The following is a 14,911-nucleotide window of genomic DNA, read 5'->3' as shown; positions in this document are numbered from 1 at the left end:
CCAAGTTACTTTTTTTTTTTTTTTTTTTTTTTTGAGATGGAGTCTTGCTCTGTTACCCGCCCAGGCTGGAGTGCAGTGGCGTGATCTCGGCTCACTGCCAACTCCGCCTTCCCGGGGTTCACGCCATTCTCCTGCCTCAGCCTCTGGAGTAACTGGGACTACAGGCACCCGCCACCACGCTTGGCTAAATTTTTGTATATTTAGTAGAGACGGGGTTTCACCGTGTTAGCCAGGATGGTCTCGATCTCCTGACCTCATGATCCTGCCGCCTCTGCCTCCCAAAGTGCTGGGATTACAGGCGTGAGCCACCGCGCCCGGCCCAAAGTTACCTTTTTATAACCTTACCAATTATTTAAGATTTTATCTTTTTTTTTTTTTCCTTTGAGACGCATTCTCCCCGTCACCCAGGCTGGAGCACAGTGGTGTGATCTCGGCTCACTGCAACCTCCACCTCCCAAGTTCAAGCGATTTTCCTGCGTCAGCCCCCCGAGGTAGCTGGGACTACAGGTGCACGCCACTACGCCCGGCTAATTTTTTGTATTTTCAGTAGATGGGGGTTTCACTCTTTGGTCAGGCTGGTCTCGAACTCCCGACCTCGTGATCTGCCCACCTCAATCTCCCAAAGTGCTGGGATTACAGGCATGAGCAACCACGTCCAGCTTTTTTTTTTTTTTTTTAAATAAAATAGTGATGAGGTCTTGCCACATTGCCCAGGCTGGTCCTGAACTGCTGAGCTCAAGCGATCTGCCCGCCTCAGCCTCCCAAAGTGCTGTGATTACAGGCGAGAGCCACCACATACGCCTATTTAAGATTTTTTTTTTTCCCAGACGTAACTTTGCTTTTGTTGCCCAGGCTGGTGTGCAATGGTGTGATCTCGGCTCACCGCAACCTCTGCCTCCTGGGTTCAAGTGATTCTCCTGCTCAGCCTCCCAAGGAGCTGGGATTATAGGCGTGTGCCACCAGGCCCAGCTAATTTTGTTTTTTTTTTTTTTTTTTTGAGACGGAGTCTCGCTCTGTCACCCAGGCTGGAGTGCAGTGGCCGGATCTCAGCTCACTGCAAGCTCCGCCTCCCGGGTTTACGCCATTCTCCTGCCTCAGCCTCCCAGTAGCTGGGACTACAGGCGCCCACCACCTCGCCCGGCTAGTTTTTTGTATTTCTTAATAGAGACGGGGTTTCACCGTGTTAGCCAGGATGGTCTCGATCTCCTGACCTCGTGATCCTCCCGTCTCAGCCTCCCAAAGTGCTGGGATTACAGGCTTGAGCCACCGCGCCCGGCCAAGGCCCAGCTAATTTTGTATTGCCTATTTAAGATTTTAAAAAATCACCAGTTTGGAAAGCAGGGAAGTGGATGGTTCCAGAACCTAGGAGCAGCTATTTGGGACACGTGCAGCCGTGGTTTTCCACTCTACCGTGGTCAGTGTTCTTATTTTTTCTTACGAGATGCAGTTTTGATTCAGACCAAGAGGAACACTCGGTTCAGTCCCAAGGAAAGCGAGTCTCTGGAGTCACATCCTCAGACATTCTGAGGGAGGGAAACGGCAGAGGAGAAAGGCAAGGCAGCCGCCTGTGAAGACTCCCACGGTGCTGTGGGCAAGGCCTATGCACGGGGAGGGGTCTGGGGGATGGCAGGTGGACCTCCCTGCTCCGCTGGCCTGTGAGGTGGAGCTTCCCAGGAACCCCTCCGAGGAGCCAATGCGCCACTCATGGATTCTGTGACGTGCTGGTGGCCAAGGCACTGCCTGGCATGACCACACCTGTCAGACCTTACAGCAGCAGGGTAAGCCTAGGGAGGTGGGCGTGTCGTAAACTGAAAATGGACCCGTAAATAATCACCACACCAAAGTCCCTCATGTCAAACTGCTTTATTACATCTTAAATAACAGTACAGTTTAATATAGTATCTATCTTGCATCCAGCTTCCTTGCAGTACACTGACTTTAAAATTAAATACAAAAGGTGGAAAGGGGTAAGGGTGCAGAGAGCTCTACAGAGTTGTTGGACGGAAAGAGAAAGAAGGGGTTTCATTTGTATTCTCTTTGCCAGATCCAGGCCTACCGCAAGGTCACAGCACAGTTTTGTATAGAATGTTGCAGAAAACAGGATGGAGAAGCCACTACTGCTGCTATGAAGGAGTGCGGGGGGCGGGGCGGGGGGGGGGGGTCCCACAGAACCTGCTTTCCAAACGCTGCTGCTGAACACTGGCCTTGAAATGAACACCAGGACAATCTGTGTGATGGGAATGAGCCGCCTCAGAGGCGGAGGCCCTGAAGAATCCATAAGGGAGGGCAGGCTCTTCCCTCCCCCTCCCTCCCTCCCTCCCTCCCTCCCCACCCTCAGAATCCAACAGCAGTCGTTTGCAACAGAACTTTTTTTTTCAAAGAAATAAAGAAAACAGTGACTTATCCCGCTACCCAAGCGTGTAGAGCCGCGCGCTGTACTGCTTCCGATATGTGCCACAGAGCAGCAACGAGAAGTGGACAGAGCCGCAATGGTTACAACTGTAAGAGGTTATTTCTTAAAGAAAAAGAACACCTAAGGACTGAGTCCTATATGCACTTTTGAGCATTTCTACAGCATGCGATTCTAAGAGTAAACCCACCCAATATGGCAAACAATCAAAATTTTTAAAATTTAACTTAGAAAGTCTGAGATCATTATTTTCAAAACATTGATTTGTACATTGTTTCATACACAAATAATTGACTGACTATCCAAGCACAGGACAGGCATCTCTCTTGAAAACAGAGGTTCCTCCTAGTTGGGGGTGGGGTAGTGTTAGGCTATTATAAACTTCCCTCCAACTTCACAAGGAAACCCAAAGTGAGATTAAAAACTCAACTGAGAAGATAGACAGGATGGGTCAGGAGGAACATGGTGCTGGATCTGAGCTCACTTTTCAGCAAAGGTGAAGGATTCTCTGATCACGCATTCGAGACCGTCCCCACATGTGCTTGGCCCCATGGCTTCTGAACATGTTCTTTTCTATGCCATGTTTGTGTGCAACAATGATCTGTGACACTAGACAGAAAATTAAAAATCAGGGACTGAATTTACATCACTGACAACGCCAGAGAGGCTGCCCTAGACTCTCTGGTTTTGATTAACTGTTGAACACAAAGGAATATATTTTAAAAAGGAAATATGAATGCTTCCAAAATCTTGCTACAAACATGACTGAAATTTGGACACGATGACCAGATGAACAAAGCCCTCAGCGTGTTTTGCGTGAATGCCACAAAACAGGGTCACTGGTCTAAAATTCAAATAAACTAGTGGAAAGGTGTGTCTGTCTCACAATTACACTCAAGTTTACCTTCTGGTTAACATTTTTATTATATATTTCCTTTTAAAATTCATTCAAGACAAAAAAGAAAACAAAGACGATGGCCCCGGAAGGAATGCACAATTTGTTTTAGTTTTACAGCACAGAGATCCTTCTCTTACTGGGAATTGTGCTCTTGGTTTCAGCAATAAGTGAAGGAAAAAAGATCTTGCCCTTTTGAAGTTCTGAGGGGAGGTGTAGGGTGTCCACGTTAGTACGGTTGGATAGGATATGCTCTCATGGTAACGCGTCCAAGTTGGAATGGTCTTCCAGTCTCCATGGCATCCACATGCTGTTTTAAACAGAGTTTAAAGAAATGTGAAAAGAGGCAGAGAATCTAAGTGCAGACGCATAGTCAGGTCACTGCTCTTCCCACCACTGCATGAGTGTCTGCGGCTGAGGGCATGTGACTTCAGATTTCTGTAAACGTTTCCCACAACACAATTCCAAATCAGTGCTACATCAACATTTATCTAGAAACCGTTAATGACAACTTCACACGTTCTATGAGAAACACGCACAGTTCTCCTCAGAGAAGGACATTTGGGCTGCTGCATTACCTACTGGCGTTAGTTCCAGATCTTGAGGAAGCTATCCCAGGACCCTGTCGCCACAGCCATGCCATCATCAGTCACGCCCAGGCAGCTGACGCGGTTGTCATGCCCAGCCAAGACACCTGGAAGCAAACAACAGCAGAATCACAGAGGTATCGATCTCACCTGTGACCTGTGTGCCATGTTGTGACGAGGGCGGATGGTGAGCCCCTCGTGGGACAAGACCCAGAGTCTCCCACGGCCAGGAAGGGAGGGAAAGTTGTGTCCACGTGGGAATTAAACTGCAGCATATGGCCAGCCTTATTAAAATTCAAAGGCACGCACACACACACAATCAATAAATCCAGAACCCCCGGCACTGACTTCTCAGCACTCACAAAACTCAAAAAATAAGCAAAGGCCACAATCAAAAAAATCAAAACCATCATCACGTTCGGTGGCTCAGGCCTGCAATCCCAGCACCTTGGAAGGCCAAGGCGGGCAGATCACGAGGTAAGGAGTTTGAGACCAGCCTGGCCAATATGGTGAAACCCCGTTTGTACTAAAAATACAAAAATTAGTAGGACGTGGTGGTGCGGGCCTATAGTCCCAGCTACTCGGGAGGCTGGGGTAGGAGAATCATTTGAACCCGGGAGGCAGAGGTTGCAGTGAGTTGAGATCGTGCCAGTGCTCTCCAGCCTGGGCGACAGAGCGAGACTCCATCTCAAAAAAAAAAAAAAAAGAAAAATCAAAACCACCCCAATCTCAAAGCAACTGTAACACAGAAGCTTAGAGGCATGAGCTGTTTTTCCTTCGTCTGTGATCCCTAGAGCCCAGCACAAGGCACAGAACACAGGAGTAGCGATGGTGGCTGAGACCACTGGCACTGTCACTGTCACATGGTGAGGGGGGCCTTCTGTCAACACTCAATAACCTTCGATTGGATCATCACCAGCCAGAAGCTCCACTTCCTCCCAGGGGGATCTGAAGGCCCATTTCAGCCACCCTCCCCCACCTCCTGCAGACACCACACAGCTGAGCATAGGGGCCAGTGTGTGCTCTGCCAAGGCCTGGGCTGGCTTCCACCGCCTTTCAACAGCACTATGACTGTGGGACTTGGCCGGAAATGGCTCCACTTTGGTCCCCCCAGGCTGGGGAGAAAAACAAGGGTGTTTAACCAGGACATGAGAATGGCACCCATCCGGAAGCAGGAAGCCCCGGTAAGGGCCAAGACCTGGAGCCATGCTCCCTTCTTCTGTCCTCCCAGGTACTGAGACGAATGAATCTAAGAGTCTGTAAGTGTCAACAGTTCTCAAATTGAAATGCCCAAATGTCTACTTTTAGTAAGGAAGCCTCATCTTTTGTACATCTAGTGTTTTAATACACCTGGCAATAACATGCTTGCCTTTGATATGTTAACTGTAACAGCACCCAGAGGTGTCCCTGCATGGCGCTCTGCTCCCCTGATGCAGAGTTCAGAGGGGAAAACATGGGACTGGGCCCTGGAGCCTGCACAGCTGACCCTCTCCTGCCCACTGACCCTCCCCAAAGCCCTCCCCCGCACATGTGGGAAGATCTGCTGGTGCTCTTCGGAGTCCACTTGCCTGGAGGGCCAGAGCTGGGCCATCAGTTTGCGACTATCACTCCTGCTATACCATGCCACAGTCCCACTGATACTAAACACTGCAGCTTATCAACAACTCTGTGTCTGCCCTAAAGATGCCACATAAATGTCCAGGAGACACAGAAAAGCCCCCCGGTCACGTACCTGCCCGGTCGGCTTTGAGCGCGTCCCAGACGTTGCAGTTAAAGTCGTCGTACCCAGCGAGGAGGAGGCGCCCACTCTTGGAGAAGGAGACAGAGGTGATCCCACAGATGATGTTGTCGTGGGAGTAAGTCATGAGCTCCTGGTCGGCACGAAGGTCAAACAGCCTGCAGGTGGCATCGTCTGAGCCAGTGGCAAATGCATTGCCATTTGGAAAGAACTGGAAAGAGAAAGCAAATCAAGACATCATGTTAACACTCAGAAAGAAATATTGGGCATATGGACTGCTCAATGGTAGGGCTGCAGAGAACACAGCAAAGACCAGCAAGACTGTGCTCTGGTAAGAACAGAGGGATGGGCCGGGCACAGTGGCTCACGCCTGTAATCCCAGCACTTTGGGAGGCTGAGGCGGGTGGATCACCTGAGGTTGGGAGTTTGAAAGCAGCCTGACCAACATGGAGAAAACCCGCTCTACTAAAAATATAAAATTGGCTAGGACTGGTGGCGTGCACCTGTAATCCCAGCTACTCGAGAGGCTGAGGCAGGAGAATCGCTTGAAACCGGGAGGTGGTAGAGGTTGCAGTGAGCCGAGACTGTGCCATCGCACTCCAGCCTGGGCAACAACAGCAAAACTCTGTCTCAAAAAAAAAAAAAAAAAAAAAAAAGGCAGGGGAGGTTTCCCAGGAACTACAGGGGATTGGGATGGAAGGGGATTTGCACTGGGGAAGCACATAAACACTGTGATCTTGGACACTGTGATTACTGTCCCCAAAGAGTAGAATTTATTTCAAAGGAATAGTGAGAAAGGAGTCATCACTGACAGGTGCTGTAGCTGCCAGACATCAGGGCTAATCTCATGGAGGAAGGAGCGAAGTGGGCTGAGCAGGGCAGTGGTCAGGACTGCAGCAGAGCTCTATCCAACCAACAGATACATCCTTCCACGTCTCCTCACAAGGCCAGGGGCTGGAAACACTGCCTAGCCATCTGCGTGCTAAAGAGGAGAGCAGGTTTCCTGGTTAGCTGTGCCCCTGACCAGTAAGGCTCTGTAACCGGTAACTGGTGGCCTGAGTTACCTTACTGTCTCTCCCCTCCAGGATCCCAACCGCTGCTCAGCTGTACAGGTGGGAACGGGGACTGGCACATAACAGACACCCTGTGAATATCTATAAGACAAGTGGTCAACATAGAGACGTTTCCCACGGGGAGTTTTCTGTATCCCCATCTGCAGACGAGGTTGTATAAGGATCAGAAAGGAGAACATCTAATCCAGAAAAGTTTAAAATTTAGCAATCTGAACGGCTAGCAGAGACAGCAGAGGCCCCGACCCCACACCTTCACCCAGACTCACGCAAATGGCATTGATGTCAGACTCGTGGCCGGTGAAGGTCTGCCGGCACATGCCTTCTCGCACATCCCAGAGTTTGGCTGAAGCATCACAAGCACCAGAGACAAACAGTCTGGTATCAGGAGCAAGAGAAAGGCTCATGACATCTCCAGTGTGTCCGGTAAACGTGGTCGTCTGCTGGCCGGTCTCGATGTCCCACAGGGCACTGGAGCAGGAGCGAATGACAAGGGGACATCAGCCTCAACTTCTCGGGTGGCTAGTCATATGACAGTCTGTCCTTCAAACCACCCAGGGCCACAGTGAGCCTCTGCACTGTTACTTTAAAAACGTAAATTGTTTAAAGACAAATTTAAATGTAATACAACTTTGGAAGGGAAACAAAGCAAAGTAAGCAAAATTATACAGAGATGAGCACACGGCCTGGGTTTCAGAATGACGGGATCACTACCTCAACTCAAACGCCAGCAAAGAGGGAGCTAGGGGCACTTTTCAAGCAGCAACACTGAGGCTGTGTCCCACTCTTCAGTCATGGATGGGCATGGAGGGGGTGGCAGGAAGCCATGGGGAGGCCCTGGATAGCGGAGGGGGATGCGACTCTACCTGTGGCTGCTCCCTCTGTGCCCTCCCCTGGCCTCCCCTCCACAGGATCTTAGAAAAGGCAGGCAGGAGAAGGCCAGTGGCAGGTAAACAAATGGCTCGCAGCAATTCTGAGGTCCCCCTGCCCTTTCCTGGAATCACAAACAGGAGAGCAGCTGAGTTCTCAGTGATCACACCTGGTATTCTTTTTTTTTTTTTTTGACACTGAGTTTCACTCTTGTTGCCCAGGCTGGAGTGCAATGGCGCGATCTTGGCTCACTGCAACCTCCGCTTCCCGGGTTCAAGCGATTCTCCTGCCTCAGCCTCCCAAGTAGCTGGGATTACAGGCATGCGCCACCCATGCCTGGCTAATTTTTTTTTAATATTTTTAGTAGAGGCGGGGTTTCTCCATGTTGGTCAGGTTGGTCTCGAATTCCCGACCTCAGGTGATCCAACCACCTCAGCCTCCCAAAGTGCTGGGATTACAGAGGTGAGCCACCGCGCCCGGCCATACCTGGTATTCTATTGTGTTTCTGCTTAACGAACTGTCAAAAGGTGAGACGCTGACAGAGCCCTGCACAGAGCAGAAGCCTGGCTTAGGTGTAAGGACAGCTCTGAAGGCCACACGCCTAAAAATGTGCTATTCTCCTGTGCCTTGACGCACGGAAGGCAACACCAGAGAGCACTGTCCGTTCCTGTCAGCCTCAGAGGAAAGTCTGGCTGGGCCTGGCAATGCAAATCCAACCAGCCGATCTCAACAGACACCGCACAGGGAGTCTCCTCTCTAGGGCCTGAGGGACTGACTGCAGAAGGGAAGCAAGATACGTAAGAGAGTCTGAAAAAAATGATTAATGAACAGAAGCGCTTTAAAAATATCTTCTAATAAATAAAGTCTTCTCAAGATTGACAATCTAGGTGACAAATCTTTTGTAAATCTATGAAATTTATACAACGAGACACCTTATAATACCACAGATGCTTTGCTAATAAGTTGGTTAAGGGCCCATGTCTCGGTGAACCCTACCAACTGCGTGACTAGAGGTCTGTGCCCTGGCCTGGACACAGCTCCTGCCACCAAATCATGCCTCAGAAGACCAGAAAAACCCACATGGCCAGCTGAAGTCTAAAATGACTCATAAAATAACTATCTGGACATTTAATTTAGTACTTTGATGCCACAAATGAAAAACTTCTAGTGTTTTAAGTGGGTTTCCGTTCACCTGTAAGGTGAAAACACTAAAAATGAAGTCTGATGGAATCGCTTGAATTGTGACGTCTGTTAGTTTTAGTATGTGCTCATTGTTCACAGTGACACGGTGCTATCAGAAAGGGACAATCAAAACCCACCCTGCTCGGCCGGGCGCGGTGGCTCAAGCCTGTAATCCCAGCACTTTGGGAGGCCGAGACGGGCGGATCACGAGGTCAGGAGATCGAGACCATCCTGGCTAACATGGTGAAACCCTGTCTCTACTAAAAAATACAAAAAACTAGCCGGGCGAGGTGGCGGGCGCCTGTAGTCCCAGCTACTCGGGAGGTTGAGGCAGGAGAATGGCGTAAACCTGGGAGGCGGAGCTTGCAGTGAGCTGAGATCCGGCCACTGCACCCCAGCCTGGGCGGCAGAGCAAGACTCCGTCTCAAAAAAAAAAAAAACAAACAAAAAAAAAAACAAAAAACCCACCCTGCTCCCACCTAGCATCACCTAAGGAGGTACAGACATACAGATGGGAAAAAAAACAGAAGAGCGGTACTTTCAGCCTGATTGTAGTTAAAATATCTTTATTGGCCAGGTGTGGTGGCTCACTCCTGTAATCCCAGCACTTTGGGAGGCTGAGGTGGGCAGATCACGAGGTCAAGAGATCAAGACCATCCTGGCCAACATGGTGAAATCCTGTCTCTACTGAAAATACAAAAATTAACCGGACGTGGTGGCGGGCGCCTATAGTCCCAGCTACTCGGAAGGCTGAGGCAGGAGAATAGCGTGAACCCGGGAGGCAGAGGTTGCAATGAGCCGAGATCACGCCACTGCACTCCAGCCTGGAGACAGAGCAAGATTCTGTCTCAAACAAACAAACAAACAAAAGTTTGTATTTTAGTTCTTAGCTGCTGAAAATTAAACTTTGTAAATTTATTAAAAGTATAATGAGAGTATAATGAGGCTGGGCATGATGGCTCACGCCTGTAATGGGAGGCCGAGGTGGGCAGGTCACCTGAGGTGAGGAGTCAGGACCAGCCTGGCCAACGTGGTAAAACCTGGTCTCTACTAAAAATACAAAAATTAGTCAGGCATGGTGGCAGGCACCTGTAATCCCAGCTACTTGGGAGGATGAGGCAGGAGAATCATTTGAACCTGGCAGGTGGAGGTCACAGAGCCAAGATTGCACCATTGTACTCCAGCCTGGGTAACAAGAGCAAAACTCCGTCTCAAAAAAAAAAAAGTATAATGAATTCACACATTGCTACTATGTGTTTAAAATCTTAAGGCCACTTAAATTAAAGATGGCCTAATATTATGTCAAGAACCTTATTTCCTCCATGTTCACAGAGGAATGTGCCAGGGGTGTGGGGTTCTCAACGCACTGCCTGCCCCGGGTCAGGTACTTACCATGTGGTGTCTCCAGAGCTGGTGACGATCTGATTGTCATCCAGGAATCGGCAGCAGGACAGGTAACCTGGCAAAGAACAGGCCTAAGTGATGAGCTGAATCCAGCAGGCCTTGCATCCAGTCTCATACATAGAGAAACACACTGGCTGGGTAGAAGCTCTATGTCTAAGGTAAGACCAGCACTGTGCTGGTCTTTTGTTCCCATCTGTGCACACAGCAGGTCCACACGCACAGCCGGTGGGGGCGAGAGCCTAGCCGGGCAGGACAGCACATCCCACAGAGACCCACAGCTCCGTGACGGGGGCAGGAGCAGAAACCACACCCATGAAACACACACGTTTCATCTGCTTTACTGTTTGACACATCAAAGGCTGGGGATCCCTCGTCTGTTTACTCATTCAGGGGAAGCTGACTCCAGTGCCCAGGAGGGCAACCATCCAGACACCTGGAACACAGCCTTAACAAAACAGACACCTCCTGCTCTCCTACAGCCCACACTCCAGCGGGGACAGAGAATGAGAATCACTGAAATAGCACATCGGAAAGGGAGTGCTAAGGGAAGGAGAGGGCAAGGTAGGGGCCTCACAAGATGGGAGCCAGGAGAGGAGGGAGGACATCCTGAAAGTAGACTCAGGGAAGAAGGATCCAAACAGAGGGCCCAGACAGGGCAGGAGGCGGTGAGGCCACAGGGTCAGGGTGGCAAGGGTAAGTGGGTCATGGAAGGGATAACGAGGGCAACAGGAAAGCGGCATGGCAGCAACACTGCAGACACGGGGGTACTCGTGAATATGTGTGGGTGGGTTTGTTTTCTTGTGGACAGTGGCTGTGACACCCACATCAGCGTGGGCACAATTCTGTGTCTCTGAGTATTCCCACCCACTCCCACTGGGAAGGAAGCGTCAGAGGCTAGACACAGCGGACATGGTGGGGACACATCAAGATGCCCCGTCCTAAACAACTTTCAAAATAAGGAAAGGCAACAACAAAAAATCAGTCTGCAGTATCCACACATGATGACTGGTCTCTACTAAAAATACAAAAATTAATCAGGCATGATGGTGGGCACCTGTAATCCCAGCTACTTGCGAGGATGAGGCAGGAGAATCATTTGAACCCCACAGTTCAAATTGTTAATGACTTCTGTTGACCATTATTTCTATTGTACATTGATCATAGTTCTGGTATTTACTGTGGAACTAAAAGCACAGGGTCAACAAACCAGTTAGTGTGTGCCCAGGGTTGCTGACGGTCTGGCCCTAATCTGAAGATTCAGGGGTTCCAGTGGCACTGGTGATTTTCAAGAGACCTGTTTAGATCTGGGTGTTTACTGAAATGCTTTGCCCCCAACTACACCCCAGGGAGTCATATGACACTGCATGAATCAGCAAACAACAAAAATAAAATGCACAAAAAGAATAAACCAAAAAAAAAAAAAAAAAAAGAATAAACCCACTGAGGGGTTTAATGTAGAAAGTGTAAGATTACAGAGAAAACAAAGCATTTATTTAACAAACATTATTGTCACTATTTTTTTGAGACGGAGTCTTGTGCCGTTGCCAGGCTGGAGTGCAGTGGCGTGATCTCGGCTCACCGCAACCTCCGCCTCCCAGGTCAAGCGATTCTCCTGCCTCAGCCTCCCGAGTAGCTGGGACTACAGGCGCATGCCACCACACACAGCTAATTTTTGTATTTTTAGTAGAGACGGGGTTTCACCATGTTGGCTACGATGGTCTTGATCTCTTGACCTCGTGATCCACCTGCCTTGGCCTCCAAAAGTGCTGGGATTACAGGCGTGAGCCACCACGCCTGGCCAACAAACATTATTAAACTCTCTCTGACAGAAAAAAAAATATGCATAGATGACAGAGCTCAAAACACCAACTACGTGCCTACAAAAGCACGTGTGGTCAAATACTTCCTGGAGGCCACACCACAGGGACACTAGGGACCATAAAGGTGAACCCAGCTCAGAGGAGGACAGCCCTGCATACCTGGTGCCCCGTGTAGTGCCCTGCAGCTCGCCGTCGTGCTCCCGGGTCTCCACCCGAACCCCCTCCACTGGCTTCCTGGTTCATGCTCACCCTCGCTTCAGGGAAGCACCCCTACCCCGTCAGGTGCCCTTCCAGACCATGCCACTGAGCCTGGCAGCACTTAGTCTGTTTGTGAGCACAGAAGGGCAGGAAAGAAGAGTCATGGAGACCTCAGCACAGCCTGCATCTCACACAGGGGACTAGGCGGAGGCCCTCCCAAATTTACTGCATGAAAGAATCATGACCTTGGCCGGGCGCGGGGGCTCACGACTGCAATCCCAGCACTCTGGGAGGCTGAGGCGGGCAGATCACCTGAGGTCAGGAGTTTGAGACCAGCCTGGCCAACACGGTGAAACCCCATCTGTACTAAAAACATAAAAATTAGCCAGGTGTGGTGGTGGGCGCTGGATGTGTAATCCCAGCTATTTGAGAGACTGAGGCAGGAGAATCACTTGAACCCAGGCGGCAGAGGTTGCAGTGAGCAGAGTTCACGCCAGTGCACTCCAGCCTGGGCAACAGAGCAAGACTCTGCCTCCAAGAAAATAAACAAATAAAATAAAATAAATAAAATCATGACCTCGTAGATCTCAGAGATGACGTCTTGGTCCCACCCCGTGCAGGCTGTAGTGAAGCTACACAGAAGACATCAGCTTCTCACTCCAAGAACCAGAGACTGAACCCTAAAACCACAGCTCTCATGCGCTGATAAAATGATATGGACGAGCATCAGCTGACAGAACTATGAAGGACAAGGGAAATGACCAAATGTATAAGCCACACGTGGCCCCGACTTACAATTTTGTGACTTTATGATGGTTTGAAAGACACACGCATTTAGTAGGAAAACCATGCTCCACATACCCATACAACTATGTTTCCATTTTCAGGGGTGTCCAATAATTTACATGAGATGTTCAACTTTTTATTGTAAGATACGCATTATGTTAGATGGTTCTGCCCAACCAGTGGCCACTCTTAGTGTCTGTGCATGTTCAGGTTGAGGGGCTACGCAAGACATGATACTTGGGGGGTGTGTCCAATGTGGCCTGGAGAGCAGGACTGGTGTGCAGTGCCCAGGGTGCCAAGCACACTCCATGAGGCCCAGTCTGTGCACAGACCAGGCCTAACCCCTTCTTCCAGCAAAGTCTCGCAGGGCTTTCTGGCCAAGAGGCCATGAGTGGTGAAGACTGCAGGCTCTGAAATCAGAAATACCTGGGCTCCACTGTCAGCATGGCAGCTAAGTAGCAGTGAAAGTTTCTGTAAGTTCTTTCAGAGTCCCAGCCTCCCCATGTAACTGGGGAGCTGATGGGAGGAGCAGAGCTGTCTGCGCACATAAGAAGTTCTCAGTAAATGGAGGCAGTTACTATTTCTGTTATTACTGAATTTGAACAAATTCCCTAGGTATGTGTGGGGGGACACTTCAGGTGAAAACACGCCCCTCCTCCCCTGGTGCGGGGGCCTGTGCTGCCACCCTCTGGAAGCCTGCAGAGAGGCAGAGAAAACAGACCCTGAACAAAAGTGTGCACCCAGTGCGGAGGTGCAAGGGCACAAAGGTGGCACCAGGTGCCTCAAGGAGAGGCTGAAATGCGGCCGGGGGACCTCACAGTGGTCTGGTCATATAGGCAAGTGGGTGTGAAGGGCTGTCCTGTGTCTCATAGGGACCACTGGCTGTAGAGACAAGGCCGTGAAAGTCCAGGAGAGAGGGGGTAGCTTGAAGACAGGCAGGGCAGACGGTGGAAGCGTAGGAGAAAGATGGGCTCCTGGGCGTGTGGTGTCAGCAGAGGTGCCTCAAGGATAGAGTGAGTCTAGAGTCTAGAAAGGAGCACATCACCAGGCTCCGGGAAGAGCACAGCATGGGTGCACACACTGCTCTACCCAGCATGGCTGCCGACCCAAAGACAGCAAAGCCAAGAAGGACACACAAGCGTGGCCAGACGCAGCCCTGTGAGGAAACTTACCCAAGAAGAGGACGATGGGCTTGAGAAACCATCCATCTACAAGGATGGTGTTTACTGCAGCAATGTTTATAATAAATTGTGGGAAACTGGGAACTGCCTAAATGTCCGACAATAGGAACAAATTAGTGCACCACACCATGAAACTCTCTACAGCTACTGAGTCACAGAACGACAGTGTAATACTACAGTTGTATAATACTGTGTAACACTACTGCATAACTACTGTATAACTACTGCATAATACTGTAATTCTGGATGGAATTATAGGTCCCCCGACATAAAAGAAGATGATTCAAAGTTCCTTTCCAAAATTCCTTTTGCTTTTTGAGACGGAGTCTCGCTCTGTCGCCCAGGCTGGAGTGCAGTGGTGGTGTGGTCTCTGCTCACTGCAACCTCCGCCTCCCCGGTTCAGCACTTTTGCTGCCTCAGCCTCCCAAGTAGCTGGGATTACAGGCACCTGCCACCACATCCGGCTAATTTTTGTATTTTTAGAGAGATGGGGTTTTGCCATGGTGGCAGGCTGGTGTTGCACTCCTAACCTCAGGTGATCCACCTGCCTCAGCCTCCCAAAGTGCTGGGATTATAGGCATGAGCCACTGCACCCGGCCCCCTTTCCAAAATTTCTACAATGAACACACTTTGAAAGGTTTAGTTCTCCTGCCTGCACCCTGGAGAACATCCCCTGTTGGGAGCAGGGGCAAGGAGGAGACCCCACCTAGGGGAGGAGCACAGGACACACTGAAAGGCAGGCGGGCAAATGCCAAGAAGTCAGCCATGAC

At 50.1% G+C, this 14,911-nt stretch overlaps 1 protein-coding gene across 1 annotated transcript in view; it reads right to left on the bottom strand.

Annotated features, from left to right (window-relative positions):
• Window positions 1–2,368: 2,368 nt before the first annotated feature.
• The window catches only part of GNB1 (G protein subunit beta 1), a gene marked incomplete at its 5' end in the record, with an annotated part of 113,260 nt that continues 100,717 nt past the window's right edge, over window positions 2,369–14,911 (bottom strand). Inside the window, 5 exon segments of the mRNA NM_001265894.1 lie at window positions 2,369–3,615; window positions 3,884–3,999; window positions 5,625–5,841; window positions 6,970–7,171; window positions 10,145–10,211. Of these exon segments, the coding sequence (NP_001252823.1) occupies window positions 3,893–3,999; window positions 5,625–5,841; window positions 6,970–7,171; window positions 10,145–10,211 (593 nt within the window). The 3' untranslated portion in view covers window positions 2,369–3,615; window positions 3,884–3,892.

This window comes from Macaca mulatta, chromosome 1 (assembly GCF_049350105.2).
Source record: "Macaca mulatta isolate MMU2019108-1 chromosome 1, T2T-MMU8v2.0, whole genome shotgun sequence".
NCBI classification, from domain to species: domain Eukaryota; kingdom Metazoa; phylum Chordata; class Mammalia; order Primates; family Cercopithecidae; genus Macaca; species Macaca mulatta.
This window is presented reverse-complemented; position numbering and strand designations above follow the sequence as displayed.